Raw genomic sequence first — 21,496 nt, 5'->3', positions numbered from 1 at the left:
ATGGTTGAGGTGTAAAAGTCATTCAGAGCCGTTTGGTATGAAATCGTTCATTGTAGGGAAACTTTTTGATTCAGGTTTCTTTACAGTGGTGGTGACAGGAACCAGGGGCACATTGTCTGCAACACAAATATAGCCATTTTATTTTCCATTTAAAACCACCAGTGGACCTACATGAGTCTTCCAAGTTTTTATATTAATGTTGATGAAAGTAAAATCTGAGTTTCTTTAGGTACTATTTTGCTTTGCAGGACCCATCATGTACTTATTTACCATGAATACATTTTAAACAATCTGACTTAGGCCAAAATCATATTTCAAACTAGTAAGCATTAAACTCTTCAGACATCTGGTTCCTTTTCTTTGGGAACATTTCTGGCTTGGCACATTTCTCTAAAATGGAGCATTTCACATTAACCCATTCTGAATGACTTTGTTTACGTTTTAAAGTTTTAATTTAATGCATGGAGAATGAAAAATTAGTGGGTTTCTACTTTAACCCACAGAAGTCACATCAAACAGCAATATGTAATTTCCTACAAATTATTAACTAAGGTGCCAAAAAGGGTTATGCCATATGAGTGGCAAAATTCCACCAAAACCCAGATTCACAGCAGCTAAATTTTGTATTTGTGAGCAGAAATTGAGACATTTATCTGATCGGATTTGTTGAAAAGTGAGTGCTGTGCATAAAATATAGTTTTGCAGTAATAAAAACCTTTTCTACATTGTATTATATTACATTATATTACATTATACATTCTGGACACTGTGCAGAACGTAAAATAAAAATAGGGTGTAATGATATCAATCACGTAAACATATTTTTATTGCTCTTTTTTAATATATGCCCATTTTGAATTTGATGCCAACAACGCGTTCCAAAAAAGTTGGGACGGGGGTATGTTTACCACTGTGTTTCATCACCTCTTCTTTTAAGAACACTCTGTAAGCGTTTGGGAACTGAGGAGAGAAATTACTGTAGTTTTGAAAGTGAAATGTTTTCCCATTCTTGTTTGATACAGAATATCAACTAGTCAACAGTTCATCATCTCCTTTGTCATATTTTTCATTTTGTAATGGTGACAGGTCTGGACTGCAGGCAGGCCAGTTTATCACCCGGACTCTTTTAATACAAGACCTTGCTGTTGTAATATGTGCAGAATGTGGTTTGTCTTTGTCCTGAAATAAAGAAGGCCTTCTCTGAAAGGATGTTGTCTAGATGGCAACATATGTTGCCAAAACATGCACATATCATTCAGCATTAATGGTGCTTTCACAGATGTGCACATCACCCATGCCATGTGCGCTAATGCAGCCCTATTCCATCACGAATACTGGCTTTTGAACTGTGGGCTGATAACAAGCTCAGTGGTCTTTAGCCCAGAGGACACAGGGATCCTCACTGGGATGCTCCCTTGATAACCAATCATGTTACTGACCTGTTGGCAATTAACCCCCAGGTGTTTTTTAAGCATTACACAACTTTACGCGCCTTTTGTTTCCCCTGTCCCATACACACACACACACACACACACACATATATATATACTGCTCAAAAAAATAAAGGGAACACTCAAATAACACATCCTAGATCTGAATGAATGAAATATTCTCATTGAATACTTTGTTCTGTACAAAGTTGAATGTGCTGACAACAAAATCACACAAAAATCATCAATGGAAATCAAATTTATTAACCAATGGAGGCCTGGATTTGGAGTCACACACAAAATTAAAGTGGAAAAACACACGACAGGCTGATCCAACTTTGATGTGATGCAAGTCAAAATGAGGCTCAGTATTGTGTGTGGCCTCCACGTGCCTGTATGACCTCCCTACAACGTCTAGGTATGCTCCTGATGAGGTGGCGGATGGTCTTCTGAGGGATCTCCTCCCAGACCTGGACTAAAGCATCCGCCAACTCCTGGACAGTCTGTGGTGCAACGTGGCGTTGGTGGATAGAGCGAGACATGATGTCCCAGATGTGCTCAATCAGATTCAGGTCTGGGGAACGGGAGGGCCAGTCCATAGCTTCAATGCCTTCATCTTGCAGGAACTACTGACACACTCCAGCCACATGAGGTCTAGCATTGTCCTGCATTAGGAGGAACCCAGGGCCAACCGCACCAGCATATGGTCTCACAAGGGGTCTGAGGATCTCATCTCGGTACCTAATGGCAGTCAGGCTACCTCTGGAGAGCACATGGAGGGCTGTGCGGCCCTCCAAAGAAATGCCACCCCACACCATTACTGACCCACTGCCAAACCGGTCATGCTGAAGGATGTTGCAAGCAGCAGATCGCTCTCCACGGCGTCTCCAGACTCTGTCACGTCTGTCACATGTGCTCAGTGTGGACCTGCTTTCATCTGTGAAGAGCACAGGGCACCAGTAGTGAATTTGCCAATCCTGATGTTCTCTGGCGAATGCCAAGCGTCCTGCATGGTGTTGGGCTGTGAGCACAACCCCCATCTGTGGACGTCGGACCCTCATACCATCCTCATGGAGTTGGTTTCTAACCGTTTGTGCAGACACATGCACATTTGTGGCCTGCTGGAGGTGATTTTGAAGGGCTCTGGCAGTGCTCCTCCTGTTCCTCCTTGCACAAAGGCAGAGGTAGCCTTCCTGCTGCTGGGTTGTTGCCCTCCTACGGCCTCCTCCACGTCTCCTGGTGTACTGGCCTGTCTCCTGGTAGCGCCTCCAGCCTCTGGACACTACGCTGACAGACACAGCAAACCTTCTTGCCACAGCTAACATTGATGTGCCATCCTGGATGAGCTGCACTACCTGAGCCACTTGTGTGGGTTGTAGAGTCCGTCTCATGCTACCACGAGTGTGAAAGCACCACCAACATTCAAAAATGACCAAAACATCAGCCAGAAAGCAAAAAGGTACCGAGAAGTGGTCTGTGGTCCCCACCTGCAGAACCACTCCTTTATTGAGAGTGTCTTGCTAATCGCCAATAATTTCCATTCCATTTGCACAACAGCTGTGAAATTGATTGTCAATCAGTGTTGCTTCCTAAGTGGACAGTTTGATTTCACAGAAGTTTGATCTACTTGGCATTATATGGTGTTGTTTAAGTGTTCCCTTTATTTTTTTGAGCAGTGTATATATATAGTTACTACAGAACTCTTCTTTTTAAGTGTGTGCTGTACAGTCTCTGTGCATGCTGACAGATGAACAGACATTAATACAGGATACTTATGTTACACAATGTGCAATATGAATGAAAGCAAACAAATCCTGTACAATAGCAGCTTCTGTTCAGTAGCCTGTGGCTTATAGGGTTAAATAAAGGGTCCATAGTTCATTTGATGTCCTCTCGCTTCCCTATAACAGTGGTTTTTAGCTCCTGTCCTGGTCATTTTAGTGTTTTTTTCTGCTTTGTCACCTCTCCTCTGGAAATTTCTGTACCTTGGCTAATTATTTGGATCAGATGTGATGGGGAGGAAGAAAGAAAACTCCTCTAGGTGCTGCATAAGATCTGTGCAAACATATGTATAAGTAAAAAGCAGAGAAAAACATGGGTCCAGGGTTTGAGCCACTGGCCTATAATACAGTAAAATTCTAATCCGATTCATTTCTATTTGAGTGGGAGAGATCCTCATGTGTGGTAGATTTATTGTCCAGGAAACAGACAGACTTGCCACAAATCTCTGGATGTTTGTGTGGGAAGAGATTTTTAAGGGGATACAGAACAACAGAGGGTTCAAAGGGGAATTCCACCCATTTAAAAAAAAATCTATATAATTCAATGTGGACAGTCAAAGTCCTCCACAGTGGGTTTAATATTATCCTATTAAAACAAGTGCACTGAATAACCCACCCTGCATCCACCCTGTACTTTATCGTCGAGTCTTGTTTTTCTCAGTAGCTGTATTTGTGCTTTAAACTGTGTTAAAACTGCATTTAATTACTTTTTCTCAAAGAGGGATGTCATATTTAATATTTCACCAAAAATCAATAAACAACTGACGACCAAAAAGTTCACAATGGTGGTGATAGGAGCCAGACGTCCATTTAATGTCTCTAAAAGTTTAAAGTTCTTACATAAAATCAATGCACTGCCAGATGCAAGAGACAATTTTGAGTTAAGATATTGACCTAAAACTTATTTTATTTGCAATCCATTTATGTTACAGTAATACATGTAGGGCACTCTTTTTTTGGATTTATCAGTATTTTAACATCATCAACATTACATATACAAACTCAGAACACACATTTATGTTTACTGGCAGTTTTGGATAGTAAATAAAATAGCTCTATGTGTGTTGTAGGCATCATGACCCCTGTAAAGAAATCTAAGTCTTTAAGCTTCTCTACGGTAAACCATTTCACATCAAACTACTTTAAATGAGTTTGTTATCTCAATGATTGAATTGAGAAGTTTAGAAAAATCATAGGAATTCCCCTTTAATGGTTCTTTATTATTTTAACAGAAAAGTAACCCATTTTCTTGTTCCTTCACAGTCCTGTATATTTGCATACATTCACATATATGTAAATATTTACTTCACAAAACTAGCAAAGAATCAAAAGAATAGGAATGTACTTCATATATGAACTTTTATTCTTACTCTGATTAAATCAGTTCGATAAATGAATCAAAATCAATAAGTGCTTATCCACTTATGAATTCTGCTCTGAATATCACTATCACAGTGCATCCAACAATAAAGGCAGCATGAATCTTCTTTCATACAGTGACAGGAAACACTGGCACACAGAAAGCCCCACGTCCACATTCTGATACATTTTACTATCTCCAGTGCACATGCACACTCACCAACTACTCTGGGGCAGATTTTGGTCAGTTAAAGGGTACAAAGACACAACATATTGGTGATGAGACGTTAGGTTTGATAGGATTACAGAGCACTCAAAATGCAGACTTTACCCATACAACGACTTCAGTTTTAGCACTGTCGGAATGTCAAAGTGCTTTCAAAGTCTTTCCTGCCAAGAGAGTGCGCTCCTATTGCATTTAAAGTGCATTAATAATCAATTTTATGGCCACTGCCAGCTTCACCTCCGTTCTCACAGCAGCGGGCCCCTCGCTGGGCGTCACATCCACGGCCTCTTAAAGCTCTAAATCAAAGCTCAGGAGCCATGAATGACAATGTCCTTTTCTTCCCTCCTCTCTGCCCCCTGAAGAAGAAAGCAGTGGAACCCCCCTGATGCTCTCAGAAGCCGTAGCTTGACACCCCCCCAAACTGTGTTTACGGCCTGGCTGAGGTCACTCACTTCAAGGTATCTCTCTTTAGAGCGTCGGCGGAGCTGAGGGGGGGTGCTCGTGTTTCTCCTGCCCTGTTTCTAACCTCTCCCCATTCACACGGCCTGCAGCGACAAGGCCCTCCTCTGTCCTCCTCTGTCCTCCTGCGCCAGCACACAAAGTGCCCACAAGCCAGCACCGCCAAACGCTATTTGTTAGCCGCCGCTGCCACGGCACTGTCCGCTCACACAAAGCCAGGCCTTAAAAGCCTTCTGACACCCAGATCAGGGTAGCTGGGAGGATTCCAGCCCTGCAGATCTGCTACCTGTTGCCATGGTAATACCCCCTAAAACATGTTTTGTAGGAAACCCTGCTGCCTGGAAGTCTTGCTTTATGTCTAAAACAGTTATTCAAAGAAATTTACTTCAAACTAAGAAAAGAACAGGCCATAACAATGCTGCAGTTAATCTATATTAAATCAGTGCATTATAATAATAATAATAATAATAATCTCTCTCTTGAGTTGGCCTAACATTCAGCTTAGTAGTAAGTCTTAAGACTGATTATTAAGATTAAAGAAGTCCAGGATTCAAAGAGTTCATCATTTTAACTTTGTGCAGGCAGTTTTTAACAAATTAATCATTTTTGAATAAAAAGCCTGATGTTCTAATGAGTTAAAGTGATCTCAGAAAGTGGTTATTAAATGAATGAAACACGTCTTTAACTGGAACATCTATACAAACACAAAGAGGAAGAAAAAATTAAAATGGATAAACAAATAAAAATACATTTGGACTGCATTTTGTGACTAAAAATCAACTAAAAGACGTCTTGACAGACTTTGCACTTTTTTCTTTAATAACACTGATACAATGTATTTAGATGGAAATGCAGTGTTACTAACCAGACATGAGCTGAATATTCATCTTCCTTGCAAGTCAACATTTATAAAAGTGTTTAAATGGCTTTTTAAAGTGTGGCAATACCCAAAAGCTGCGGTTGTGCAGTTGGCTTTGTGGAGAGGTGTGAAGAGAGTTGTTTTCACAGCAGGGGGTTATCACTGCTCCCCTTTCACCCCCCATTGCTCACTAGCAGCTCAACACAACTTGTCACACAGAGAGACAGCAGTGCCCTAATTAATCTGATAAGAGAGTTACAGAGAAAAATCATTTGCCTATGAAGGCAGTGGTTCTCAAACTAGTTCTTATGGACCACCACATGGCCCAAATATCTTCTAAAGACAGAGCTAAAATGTGGATCATCTGGGGTCCCTGAGGAACAGCTTGAGAACCACTGCTCTAGGGATCCTGCAAAAAGGCTGGACAACAAAAATCTTGTTTTAGCCTAATCCTTCGCCAAAATGTAATGACTTTTGTTTCCTTCTAAAATGTCGTTTGACTGTTGGTTATGTCACTGAGCACCATTGTGCAGGAAAAATAATATTAACTGATATCATTATCTTTGACCTTCCCTTCCCACCACCTTCACACCATCAAATGAAAACGCTGCGCTAGCTCAGAGACCCTCCCTGATACCATGTTTTCCTCAGAAATCTTTCTCATTCAAGTTGAAATTAAACGCAACATGTAAATCATGCGTTTAAAGCTTTTTAACTTTGTCAAATGTAAAGAAGATGCAGGACAATCAGAGTGAAAAAAATGGCAATAACAATGTGCAAAACTTTAGTCATTTGCATAAATGTATCATTACTGTCCTCCAGTATCTGTGGATATTTCATCACAAATGGACCAATACAAATACTCCAAAATGATTGACAAATGATGAAAAACATTCTTCTGTATAGTTATCATTTTTATAGGCACATGTTTGTTTGGGGTTTTTTTTTTGGATGGTGGCAACATTTTTGTGTGATATCAAAACTTTGCGATTTCATTTTTTGTTGTTTGTGTTTGGTTTCGATTTATCTTACACGGTTTTAAAATGCTGACTGCCCTTTACATTCTGTGGATATTCCAATATTCCCAGATGAATGACCAACAGAAATGCTCCAAAATCATTTTGAAAATGAAAAAAAAAAAACTTTAACTTCTGTTAAAAGCATTTTTGCCTTCTCCTGCAGGATTATTGTTTTGAAGGTTTTTTTGGACAGTGATGATTTCATTTGATATTTTGATGTTGTTTTTGTTTGTTTGTTTGTTTGTTTCATTATTTAACAAGTTTATTTTTAAAGAAAGTGGCAGCATTTTGGTATCAAATAAAACCTTTAAAATTCCGTGTTGGTTTTAGTTTATTTTGTTTGTAAAGCTGCCCTTTTCATTGTATGAACATTGTATGAACACTATTTTGATGAATAGTCAAATAGAAATGCTCTGAAATGACTTAACTTTATGATTGTGTTAATGTCCATTAAATTTGAGAACGTTTTTCTAATTTTATTATAAAGAGGCATAGAGAGATACAGAGAAACTTATAGCATGCTACTAAATAATGCTCTGATAGTTTTTTCTCCTGCGTGATTTAACCAGTGAGGGTCCTTTACTTCATCACTCTACAGCAGGCTGGGTGAATCTAATCACCACTGCAGATAGCAGCGCAGTGAGGGCCGGTCAGCCGGCTGCAAAAACAGCAGAGTGCTGAGTGCAGGCGGGCCGTGGGCTTCAGCAGGCCTCTGTGTGAACACCCTCTGTAAACATCCCTCAGCACTGCACCATTCTCACGAGAAACTGCCCCCAACGTCACGGCCCTCTCCGGGACGACTCACAGCTTCCACAGAGCGGCGAAAAATCCCCCCGAAGAGTTCCCAGAGCATTTTTAGGCCGCTCTGCTCATTTTAGAGCCCCTCTGGTTAACTGAGGTCAGAGGTCGGGTTAACATTTCAAATGCAATACAGCCACCCGGTTAAAAATAGCAGGATGGGACAATGCTGAGAGAGATGAGTGGTCAGCAGGCTCGTGTTCCTCCGCAGGGCTGGCCGTTTGTTTGTTTTATTCTGCCAGAAGAGGATGGGGGAGGAATGATGTATTTCCTGTAAATAAAAGGAGGTGCGCAGCTATCATTGTTTTGACAACGGAAGCCGTGTGGATGTTTTTCTTTCTCTGACACTCCTCACATCTACCTGTGAAAAGAGGCAAACCCTGCAGGGGTCGACAGGAATCGGTCCTCATTCACAAGTTGAAATGAGAATCTCAATGTCAAGTGGATTTCTGGGCAAATAAAGAGCCTCATGCTTGAAATATATGCAGGAATAATTAAGTTATATTTGAAAAACAACACATATACCATAAGAAAGGAACGCTCCAGTGTTAAACCTGATCCCTGTCTTCTGCGTCTGTCTTACATGTTCGATTAGCATGGACAGTCGTTTTTAAACACTTTAGAAAAAACTGAAATGTGCTAACCTGACCTTCACTTAATAATAGAACCCAGTGGATCTGGACCCAGTACATGGAAACACATTCAAATTATTGTCCATGGTAAGTTCCAAATGTGGCAGGTAGAGATTAGGCCACAAAATGCTGCTGTACTTCTATTATTTTGTTTACAATGTGATGGGAAAAGCCTTTTTCAAGCACATCCTGGTATTTGTGAAACAGGCCCAATCATTTTCTGCATTTATACTTTTTTATCTCTGAAATGTGTTCATCTACATTTACGGCATTTGGCAGACGCTCTTATCCAGAGCGACTTACAGTTTGATCATTTTACACAGATAGGCAAAGGTGGTGTTAGGAGTCTTGCCCAAGGACTCTTATTGGTATAGTGTAGGGTGCTTACCCAGGTGGGGATTGAACCCCAGTATACAGCGTAGAAGGCAGAGGTGTTACCCACTACACTAACCAACCACTCATCTCCATATGATTGGGTAATATCTCACTTTCAGCTGACTTTGATAAGAGACATATAATAACTACAGTGCAAACTCACTGTATTGAACAGGGAAACAGAATGTCTGCTGAATGAGATGAACCTCGCCTAAGGAATCTGTTTGAGTTTATCTGTTGAATATAGAGCCTAAGGCTCAACCCCATTTCTTATTTTTACCCCAACCCCTTGTTTTCACGTGTCAACTTGCCCCTTGGAACTGAGTTATAAGGATAGTGGGTGAAATCGTCCTCTATGAAATGGAACAACCCTCAAAAAAAAGGTCATTACTTCATTAACAGGCTACTAGTGGTGCTCTGTAAGTGACCCGACAATTATTTACTATCTACCAGCCTTAATTCTTTGGTGATATGAAGCTGAATTAAGCTATTTCCCAGCTTCTTGTTCAGATTTTCCCGTTCCACATTATATGCTGCAGCAGGTACATTCTGGCACCTCTGGCATCCAAACTTAGATAGAAATTTAGATGTTAGCTACTGAGACATCAGCGAACTACAAGTCATTTTTAATGCATTTTATGAAGAAAAGCACCATAATACACGGCATTAAACTAAGACAAGTTTTTATAATTTGTTAATGGACAAAATTCTCACATTTGCCCTTTTCTTTGGTTGTTTGCGCAACCGTCTTGCAGATTTTTCTTTTTTTCTCATAACGCTGTTTGGAGGGCCATGTATCCCTAACACGTCACCCAATCCCTCTATCTCAACAAAAATCAGATGTGATCAAGCAAAACAGAGTTAAGTGATAGGGGGCAAGTGGTGAAATGGGATTGGGCCCACTTTGCTTTTATTGATCCCTAAGCCTCCGTATGTGAACTCAATTCTTTACTCTCATAATTAGATGACTTTCATACAGTCATATGCAAAAGTTTGGTCAAATGACACACTTTGTCAATTTTATTAGGAAAAAAAGTTAACAGATCCTCTACAGAGAAGAAAGCCCATTTAATGCACAATTACCTGATTTATCTAATCAATCCTGCATTAAATTAACCTCTTCCCAAGTCATGGGTCTCCTGGCCGACCCAACGTTCTGTTACACACTTCTATAACCTAAGAAAAGCTCTATTAGTTTGCATCGTAGTCCCTGTAGTTCTTCTTCTTTTGGCTGCTCTCTTAGGAGTCACCACAGCGGATCATCTGCCTCCATCTTGCCCTATCTACTGCCTCCTCTACTTTTACACCAACCCTCTCCATGTCCACCTTCACTACATCCTTAAACCTTCTCTGAGGTCTACCTCTTCTCCCTCTACCCGGCAGCTCCATCTCCAACATTCTTTGCCCAATATATCCACTATTCCTCCTCATCCCATGTCCAAACCATCTCAACCTGGCCTCTCTGGCTTTATCTCCAAACTGCTCCACCTTCACTGTCCCTCTGATCTGATCATTTCTAATCTTGTCCATCCTTGTCACTCCCAACGAAAAACTCAGCATCTTCGTCTCTGCCACCTCCAGCTCAGCCTCCTGTCTTTTAGACAGAGCCACAGTCTCCAAACCATCCATCATAGCAGGACGCACTACTGTCTTGTAAATCGTAGTCCCTGTAGTTACTGAATAATAAGCCTTAGTGTGAAAAAGCCTGGAATGTTAAGAGGTGAAATCAGCACTGCTGATGGAATTTAATCGATCCTTGAGTGCAGCGAGAAGTCACAGGTCACATGCATTGATCAAACCATCACACGAGACTCTGTACTGTAAAATATGTAGCCACATATTAACTTTTACTGTTTGTTCCTAGATAGGCAGTTATTAATAACAGAATAATAATCCAGCTCAACAGGTTAATTATATGAACTTTTTGCATGTTATTAACACGTTATGATAAAAATGAACACATTAATTATTACATTCAAAAGGTTTGAAAAGCTTTCCTTTTTAATAAAAGTGGAATTCGTGCTGTGTTTAAAACTATCCCCAGCCTTTTCTCATGACAGCGCTAATCACCCATCAGTGAGCACACGTGCACCGCATCAATGACACATCCTTCCTGTTTGGTGCTCAATCAGGGCTGATGCAGTTCCCTGGAAGAGTATGCATTGTCTACACCATCCAAACAGTGTGCTGGCCACTCCAGGAAAAAGCATGGTGAGGAAGTGTTCGGACACAGGTGGACGAGCGTGACCTCAGTGATGAGGGCTAAAAGTGTGATCAGCGTTCAAACATACTGCATGTATATTTAGCAGTGAGGCTCTTCAGGGAGGAAGACGCTCATATCCCCCCTGCACCACAATTAGAGATGGACTGTCCTTCCTGGACAGACAAATGTTCACAAAAAATAGCTTTCTGTGAAGGTGCTGTGAGAGTCTGACTCACCCGTGTAAATGAATGAAGGAACCAGCTAAATCCAAAGCACAGCCAAAAGGGAAAGCCACCAAAATTTTCAGCAAAATTCAGTTTTCAAGCTGTAAACAGTCATTCGGTGTGATGTGAGGTGCTCCAGTCTAGAGTCTGAATTGGTCACAGTGGTGGTGACGGGAACCAGACGTGTTCCAGACGTGTGAAGAGTTTCATGCCTCTAAAAGCTACTTTACTGAAATTCTATGATTATGTGAAATCGTGTGAATGTTTTTGTGATTGTTTAAAATAAAGTTTTGGCATGAAACATATTTTTTAAATACACTCATGGGGGGAGGGGGCAGCGTAAGACATGATAGCCCCTCCCCCAATTAGTTTTTTCAGATTTACCACTGTTTTGCCATCATAAACATTACACATCAAAATTCACTTAGGTGGTTTTGGATAGTAAACAAAGTGTCTATATTTGTGTTGTAGACATCATGAACCCTGGTTCCTATAACCACCACTGTAAAGAAATCAGAGTCAGTAAGTTCCTCTACAGTGAAGCTAGTTCAAATCAAGCCACTCTGGGTGACTGTTCACCTCTCAACCACTGAATTCTGTAGGATCTTTTAGAAAATAGTGAAATTCCTCTTTAGGTTACACCGTAGGCCTAAAATGCAGTTCTTAATGGTTTTATTAAAGATGAGTTGAGGATCTTAAAGGAATACAGTGTTTACAGCCTGCCGCATCTGTGTTGAGCGGTCATTCACCACAGACAACAATTTTGATGTGTTTTCCTGTGGAAAGTAAAAGAAAGAAAAGCCACTAACACAAAACACATCACAGAAGTCAATGGGCAGATGTTGGCTTCTATTGTAAGCGTGCTTAGTTTGTTCGTGCTTTGTTCTTTTACTGAATACAGAAAAACATGTCACAATGATTGGACAATACAGATGTATCTGATAGAGACTAGGCTGAAAAATACTGGCGTTTTCCTTTGAATTTGTACAAAAATGCCTCTGAACAAGCTCACAAACGCTAAGGTAACATTGTACACCGCATTTATTCCAAGGACAAGGGAGTTGCAACAGTCGACAACATCCACTAAAGACAGGAGGGTAAAAACAGCCCAACTTTGTAAGCGCTTTAAGAGCAGCGTATGAGTTTTGGCCACCATGTGACGCACCGTATCAGGGAGTGTTTCCATTTTTAAGATAACATCAGATTCCCACAGACATTCACAAAGCACAAGACTGCTACACTTTCAACTGATGATGAGGTCATAGGATGAGAGGAGGCCAAAGCGAAGGCCATCGTCCCTGTCAATGCATTTACTCCCAACACAAATAATGAGTTAAAAATAAGTGTTAAGGGTTAAAGTTAACAGAGTTAACAAAATGTTACAAATAAAAGCCTTTCTTCCATTCGGTTAATTCACTCGTCATAGTTTGTAGTAGTTTGTGGTAAAAAAAAAAAAAAATTAAGGCGGCCCTGTTACTATTTGATAAGTTAAAATACCATTTTTAGTGCGTGCAAAAGGCACCTTAGAAAGTTCATTTATTTGCTTGGAAAAACACTAATATTACATTAAATACAAATCATATTAATGCTGATTTTATGTCCGTCAGTATGTTTGTTTAGTCTTTCATCAAGCTCTATTTGAGGAAGCCCAGTCTTACTTGCGGTTATCGTCCATTACCTTGTTTGGCTTCGTTATCTTAAATCAAGCATCTGTAATAAAATCTGTAATAAATCTATGTGCTGGCTGGGAGAGCTGAGGTGAAACCAAGAGTGCTACATTTTTTTACTATATTTTTTCCACTTTTGCAATTATCTCCACTATTTTATGTTATTTGTTTAAATACAAGGCTATGGGTGATATTCAGTTAGGCCTGTCCCTTTTTTCAAATTTTTACTTATTTAAACTGGTGGTGCGTTATTTTTAGGAGCTATTTGTTAAATAAAACATAAAACCTGCAAAAACCAGTCATCCATTCAGTGACTTTAGCAGGACATCGCTGTTGTCGGAAGAAAACCTTGCATCTCCAAAATAGTGACTTTACAGGAGAAGGAAAAAACATGCTTCACTTTCAATGTAAGTCAGTGGAACCAGAATTTTTCCCATGTTATTTTGGGTCATTTCTTTTAGGCCATTCATCATAAAATTTACAAACAATGTAAAGAGTAACAGATACTTTCAAATTATGTAAAAAACTGAAAAATGGAGATACAAGGTTTTCTTCCGACAGCAACGATATGCACAGAGCTCGGTTGGTTTCAGTAACCAGTCCTTAGCAGAAAGGGCCCAAAATACACACGGGTCGTTTTGGAGTATGAACATGTTGCCCTCTAGTGATGCATGTAAGCCCACGCCGGAGCCGAGCGTTCAGTTTGTATTCCTACCCATAGAGGGCGCTACAGTTTACTGTGGGTTAATGTAACCCGAGGAGCAAAATGGACAACATGCTGCAGTTCATGAAGCTCGTAGGGCAGCTGAAGGTAAACATTAAGCAGAACCTTAAACGAATGGCTAGTCGATAACAGACGTTTAGTCTTCTTCCCCTGAGCTTGGATCTGGTTTTCGTTTATGAGGCTGAGATAAATTTCTTATTCTTCTAGTTTTACGTCCCACCTTAAATGATGCGTACATTCTGTAGATTATGTATGTGCTGCGCTATTTAAGGTGGAACGGGAAATTGGAATAAAAAGCTAGCTTCAGCTTCGTTGTTTCCTTTTGGTTACTATTTTCGGTTTTCATTTCATTTTGCTTCAGGTTTTTTTTGTTTATGTATATATATATATATATATATATATATATATATATATTACTCTCTTCATTGATCGAGAGGCTTTTTAAAGTAACCATTAATGTTTCCGAAGTTTCACTCGAGACACAACGTGATTCTGAACAACTAATAAACTGATAAAACTTCACTTTATTAGCTGAATATTATGTGCAACGTGGTTTAGGAGAGTTCAGCGTTCGTATAAGAGCTAGCCAACTTAGTGGTAGTTCTGTGGTTCTCGCCAGCTAGCTTGCCCCCAATGAATCATGGGAATTGTAGTTTCTTGTCCCAATCAGGCAGGTCTACTGCTTTGAAATGTCTCACTTTTGAAACTACCATCAAAAAAAAAAAGCTGAGAACTGCCATCAAGGGAACATCGAACCGTGCTGAAAAGAGATCATTGGAACCATTAGGATTAAAACCTAATGTGTTTGCTTTGTAATTGGAATAAGCTTAGTGATTACCTTAATGAAAACCACTAGTTTCCCGTAGGACACCTTTAGACCCCATTTGAAAACTATAAGGTGCATCAGGAGTCCCAGAACACCTGTTATACTGTGATATCAGCCCAAAACACAAATAGCATTACTAATTATTGGACACCAGGAACCTTTAAATGGTGTCAGCCATGCAAAAACTCAGTTTGTTTGTTTGTTTGCTTTAGCGCGTGCCACGCACCGGCTGGGTGTACAGGAACGTAGAGCGTCCTGAGAGCGTTTCAGACCACATGTACAGGATGGCAGTGATGGCATTAACTGTGCAGGACACCAGTGTAAACAGAGAGAGGTAAGTTAGTGTTTCCCTTGTTTGGGTTGAAGGGGAATTCCACTGCTTTTCCAAAATTTCTGTGTGATTTAGAATTTTGTAAAATCATTCATGTTTTGAAGTGTAGAGAAAATTTTCTTTACAGAGGTGGTGATGGGAACCAGGTGTCACTATGCCTGCACTGCAAATATAACTATTTTATTTACAATAGAAAATAATCTACAGGTCTTTCATTTTGATAATGGTAAAATCGGAAAAGATAATTGTTCTTTGGGAACTGCCTCGCATGTGTTTTAAAAACACATTTTAGACTAAAACCTTCTTAAAATGATCAGATGTCACCAAGCAGCATATTCATAACCATTAATGTAATAACTTTCTGTGAGGGATCTGTTAGAGGCATTAAACTTTTTAGACGTCTGGTTCGTATCACCACCACTGTGAGCAATTCTGCCTCTGTAAGTTTCTCTAAAACAGAGAAAGTCACATCAACTCTAAGTGACTTTTTTTTTTTGCATTCTAACCATTTAATTATGCAGAAATTTGTAAACATTAGTGGAATTTCCTGGAATTTCTGTGAGAGATCACACAGATGGTGAACTCTGGTGTCTACAGTTTAATAGGCTGAATGTTCCTTTGCACTGAGCCGGTTATCATTATAAGCAGTGAATCCACTGTCATGTGTACCCCATAGTATGCTGTAACAGTACCATAAAGATCAATTTGTGTGAAATAGCATGTGAATAGAATATCCAGGTGCCATCCAGAATGAATCTTAAGGGTGAATAAAAGTGATTAGCTGGATCAGGTATGTAAGGCTTATGAGTTAGAGATGAAATCTAACATCAGATGGATTCCTATAAGGAGGGTTGGAGGGGCTCTGTTGTAGAACAAGCACCCTACAATGACACTGTGTTACCTACGACATACCACCCCCTCTTTCTTCCCATTTCAGGTGCATGAAGCTTGCCTTAGTCCACGACTTAGCTGAGTGTATTGTGGGGGACATTGCTCCAGCCGATAATGTCAGCAAAGCAGAGAAACACAGAAGAGAAAAGGTTTGTTTTTTTATGGCTTTTTTTCTTTTCATTTTTCTTTTATTTTAAAGCAATTTGTGTTTCTTTTGATATAATTTAAGTACATATATAGAAGGGTGACACTCCATAGGTTAACAGCTGAGCAGAGTCTGTTTTCCTCTTATTGTTTTTTTTTTTTAATCCTCTTTCAGGAGGCAATGGTTCGCATTACTGGTCTGTTGAGTGAAGATCTGCGTAAAGAGTTTTACCAGCTGTGGGAGGTGAGTCGAGAAACATTGATTTACTCTGTCCTGTCTCCACGTTATGCCAATTATCATAGCAATTCTCTCATTACATATCTGCCTCTGTCTGTCTGTCTCATCTGAAACAATGCATACATGGAGCTGCCAGTTTGTTAGGTACATCTACCTACACTCACTGGCCACTTTATTAGAAACCCCTATGTTGTAGCTCCTTAGCTCTTAAAAGAGGCAGTTCTTCAAGGGTTTTTTAGGAATGAAAATGATTCTATAGAGAACCATGAACTCTCAAAAGAGCCTTTGCATGATTAAAGAGTGCTTTGCGTCATGAAATTGTTCTTCCAATAGATGAAGAATGTGCTGTCGATGGTTCAATACAGAATCTTTTTGGAAAGGGTTCTAGTATTTTAACTCTACCGGCCTCCATACCAGACCTAGATCTTTTCAAAGCTAACAATAGAAGAACCCTTTTGGTGTTACAAAGAACCCTTCCAATAAAGATTCTATATAGAACCATCTACAGCGTGTTCTTCATCAATCTGAAGAATGCAAAGAATCCTTTAATCATGCAAAGGATCCTTTGAGAGTTCATGATTCTATATAGGATCATTTTCTTTACTAAACAACTCTTAAAAATCAACCATCTCTTGTGTTGAAATCGCAATTTGAAAGAGTTGCAGTTGTCCAACTACATAAGCTGCAGTTTTAATTGTAACCTAACATTATCAACAATGCTGTCTTTCCAAGTTTTAAGTGGGGAGAGTTAACCTGATGGCGCAGAGCTCGTGAACCAAATGTAGATGAATTAGACGAATGAAAAGCAACCAAGTATGAAAGCACAACCATAAGTAGCTAGCAGTCTGGCACGCTGCATTTAGCGAAAGCCAGAAAAAGCTGATATGCTGGACATCTTGGTAAAGAAGATACGCCTAGACCCTAATGTGTAGAAAATAATTGCAATTTAAATTGTGGTCTCAATATATTCAATATTAAATTGTGGTCTCAAGGTCAGAGACCTTGGATTTTCCCCAAATTGCTCAGACCTACTTCTTTCAGAGACCGCAGCTGAATTATGTCTTAGCTCTTCTCTAGCCCTTCATCAATTTACTAGCCCCCCTCTACCCCATTAATGGGAATAGTGACCACCACAAGACCACCACTGACCAGACATTGTTTGGGTGATAGTCCATTCACAGCACAGAAGTGACACTAACTGGTAGTGTATGTGGTGCTGGTGTAGATGGAGTTTTTACACACTTCAGTATACACAGTGTTTAAATTGTGCAGCAATGGATGGGCTACAGTCTGTAACTGCAAAATCACATAGTTCACCTTTGTGGTGGGAGCATTTGATTGACAACTCTGTGTACATGTGTGTAATAGCACAATTGCATTTTAAAAAAAATATTATTGACTAGATCAAGTTTAGTAACATGCTCACCCTTTATCATGTAGTGGATAATGAGGCAGTGTTGTGCAGTGTAATGTGATGACAGCAGCTTTTTGTCACCTTGAAGGAGTATGAGAGCCAGTCCAGTTCTGAGGCCAGGCTGGTGAAGGAGTTAGACCAGCTTGAGATGATTCTACAGGCCCATGAATATGAGGAGCTGGAGGGAAAGCCAGGCAGACTGCAGGAATTCTTCACCTCCACTGAAGGTTTATCCCAGTCCTTCACATTTCAGTGATGAATGCAAACCTCACATTCAAGTTACAGTAGGTTTGAGCTAATTGACAAATTGGTACGGTATCAGTAGCCAATAATTTCAATCCATCTTAATTGTCAGTCAATTTGGACAGTGTAAATGTGCAAAAACATGCCATCCACAACTCTACAGTGCACAAAAGGCATTTGTCTCTGAATCAGTTTTCTTTGAATGTTTAACATTAGTCGATGTCCTGAATCATCCCTGATAAATTATCTGGCTTTGAACATTCTGTAGCAACGTAAGGTAGATCTTTATTTTCTTACCTGTTGTCGCACTTAAACTAATAACTTAAACTGTGCCACAGCTTTCCATGCATGAAATAGAGTCCCACACAAAACATGAAGGGGCTTAAAAGATTTTTCTGCTATGATTACATCAGTTATTAAAAACAAAAAGCCAAGGCATAGATGCAACAACTACTGCCGTGGTTAAGCTTAAGTTGTTTTTTTTTAATTGGCAAGAATATAGGCTGTAAACATTGTTTTTTAAACCTGTGGCAAAAACTATCAAACTACAAAGAACAAAGGGCTTCATTGACCAATATTAAGTTTTTTCCCTAATATTTGTTCTTAAGAAAGGTCCTAAGAAAAAGTCTACGTCAGATTCATGATGTGTTCTTAAAATGTGGAACTGTTCACACCTTTGTGCTCTTGAGAGTGTGTAGATTGTGTTCTTACCTAAGAGCAAGTCCCAAATAAGAAAACATGGGTGTATGTCTGCAGCGTTTTTTCGAGGCCCTCAGATATTATCAAACCCAATATGACCCACAACAGCCAGTCATTGAGCTAGAAGAGCAGAGAAATAGGTAGAGTTGAGCATGTACACTGCCTGGACAGAGAAACTGCATGTAAAACACAGGTAGATGAGATCTGCTATGTTTATAATGTGTGGATCCTGACGTCAAGTCGCTCTCTTTACGAGTTCAGCTCAGCTGCCAGCGAGCAGTGAAACATTTCTCCAGCTCTCACTGTGACATCAGCGTTTTTCAGCCCCATATTAATCCCCAGTTCGCGCTTTCACTTTGCAGAAAAGCACAAAGAGGTCCATTAAGTTTAGCTTTGTTTGTGTCATGTGATGTTTGAGAAGATCTGGGAAGTTGAGTTCTTATTTGTAGCCGAATATCATTATGTCTGTTATGATATATACTCATTGTCTAGTGTTGAGCGGCCTCACGACAAAAAGACATGGAATTGTGGGACAAACTGACGTTAAGTTTGTTATGCTCTCTGTTTTAGAAATGTGAAAAAATGTTAAAAGGTGTGTAGGGTACGCCTAGCCATGTGACTTTTAATAAGAAATTTCTTCTTAACTTCTCAAGAACAGTTGGTGAACGAGGCCCAATGTTTCTCTCCAGAAAGCATGTTCATTATCTCTGGTTTAAGCAGGAGTGGCAGGTAGGGTGGTGTTACTCGTAACCAGCTGTGTTAAAACGGGTTACTGGAGTAAAGTGTTCTAAGAGGATCCCCAGTCTGTCGGCATAAGAAGCAGCATGCAGACTGTACTTTACAGCCCCGTTTTTCTGTGCGCTCAGATGATGTGTTTGTGGTGCAGAAAAGTTAGTCTTCCTTAAATTTGCTCTTGAAAGTGACCTGCCGACACCTCCACCCCTCAATAGTATCACCAAGTCAGCGATGTCAAAAGGGTGCGATTGGACATTTCACGCCATATCACACCCTAATTCAAGAACACATTTGTAAATCAATGGTGTTGTTCAAGTCTCTTGTAAGCATTTTGTTGTTAACTCATTGCAGTTGGGATTCTTTGGGAAATGGTTCATAAAGAAATCTGAAAATTTACCATGCGTTGATCTGATTATACTGGTACAGTTTAGAACGATTCTTTGAAAATATACCAACTTTTATACTGTTAATACATACAAACTTTTTTGGATTAAATGTTTTAGCTCAGCAATTTAATTTAGGACATACTTTACTGGCTACTATCGGCAATCATTGATTATGTATTCTAACATTTCAAAATCTTCTAATCTTCATCACCTTCAGATGCACTCTTACACCCTTAATATAGACCCATCAGTGGTCAGAAGGCTTGTGAAGGTATGCACATGTATTAAAAGAGCTGCTTTCTGTTTGTCACAGGCCGGTTTTGTCACCCAGAAGTGCTGGCACTTGTAAAGAGTTTGAACGAGGAGCGAGCTCGCAACATGGCCGGAGCAGGAGAGTCCAGTTCAGAGAAGAAAACAGAGCTGAACTGCCACACAAAACCAAACCCATCATGACCCCAGTGGAAGAGTGACACTATAGCTAATCAGTGTGTTCAATTTCATGATGTACTGTACCACTGCCTTTTTACAATTTATATTTAATTACCACCAATGACAAAAAAAAAAACCTGAGTCAAGTTTGTCTCTGGTACTATAAAGTATGATTGGCATTAGTCTCTGGTTAAACATTCAGGAATTTCATGTTGCATCCCTGCTATCCTCTTTCTCCTTAATTTGTTTTACCAAAAATGTTTTTATATTTGGCTTAAATTCTACCTCCAAATATTCTAATCAGTTCTACTGAACTGTGATCCTGAAACTATGTTTGTGTTTGAAACTGTTAATGAAACTACAGTACTGTGAAAAAGTCTTAGGCTATTGGAGAAAATATGTAAAGTTATTTCTCTGTGCAGTTAGTTGATATCAGTCTTTCTATCCATCCAATACTTTTCCAAGTACTTCAGTACAGTATATCATACTTTTCCCCCTAACTGAGCATTGTATGGAGGGGAAATTGCAATATCTACCTCATACACAGACTCTAAAAAAATGTACATAAACACAACTGTATTTGATCTTCTTTTCTTGATGGTGTGCTTAAACAGAGGTCCTGTGGTTTGTCAAAGTGGATATGACTCAACTTGCACTTACTGCCATGGCTGATAGTGATATTCCTGTTTAATTATTGTCTCAACAGATTTAGACCTTATCTTGGCATTTTTTGAGGATGAATAGTTGCACATGCTCATTATCCACCCACTCTCTGTTTTTGAGCTAGATTTGTTTAGTTTTTACCTTTGTTGACTAGATGGTTATAGAACAGTGAACTGACTATACAGTTTATAGCATTTCAGATGTGCAAGCATCAATCTGAAGTTTTTTTGGTTTATCTTACTGTTTGTTTTGCCTAAAAATATGGCAATAAAAACATGAAAAGTTGTGAGTTTAGTCCTGATGTCTTTGACCACTAGTGTTTATTATGATCTAGGACTTAAAGGGGCACTTCAACCAGCATAAAACATGTAACCTTTAACACATTATCTGTTGTAAAAATGCCTACTCGCCTCCTCTAGCGATGCCCCAGCAGTCCCATCCTGAAAGTGGGCGGAACTTTTGAAAAACTACAAAGTGGATGCTTGAGGGTGGACACAAAATTGGAGAAATTCTGTCAAACCAGCGAGATTCAGGGATGCATTGCTGCTTTAGAAAATATGATGTTACACTTCAAATAACATTCAATGCAAATGTAAGGCCATAATGCCCCTTTAAAATCTAGAAATGTTGTTCAGTGATGTTCATTTGACTACTGATAAGCTGATTGGCTGACTTTTTAAGAAATCTTTTAATATTTAAAGTTATACAGAAACTTCAAAACTTGGTATACAAGAGGGGAAG

The 21,496-nt window shown here is 39.6% G+C and overlaps 1 protein-coding gene across 1 annotated transcript; it reads left to right on the top strand.

Moving 5' to 3' along the window:
• The first annotated feature begins 13,771 nt into the window (after nucleotides 1–13,771).
• On the top strand, nucleotides 13,772–21,056 carry hddc2 (HD domain containing 2). Its single transcript, XM_017695744.1, has 6 exons — nucleotides 13,772–13,843; nucleotides 14,795–14,916; nucleotides 15,851–15,953; nucleotides 16,124–16,192; nucleotides 17,689–17,827; nucleotides 19,977–21,056. The coding sequence occupies exons 1-6, from the start codon at nucleotides 13,799–13,801 to the stop codon at nucleotides 20,114–20,116; spliced, it is 618 nt and encodes a 205-aa protein (XP_017551233.1). The 5' UTR covers nucleotides 13,772–13,798; the 3' UTR covers nucleotides 20,117–21,056.
• Nucleotides 21,057–21,496: the final 440 nt, after the last annotated feature.

Source organism: Pygocentrus nattereri, chromosome 4, assembly GCF_015220715.1.
Source record: "Pygocentrus nattereri isolate fPygNat1 chromosome 4, fPygNat1.pri, whole genome shotgun sequence".
Classification (NCBI taxonomy): Eukaryota; Metazoa; Chordata; class Actinopteri; order Characiformes; family Serrasalmidae; genus Pygocentrus; species Pygocentrus nattereri.
Note: the sequence above shows the minus strand (reverse complement) of the source record. Positions and strands in the feature narration are given on the sequence as shown.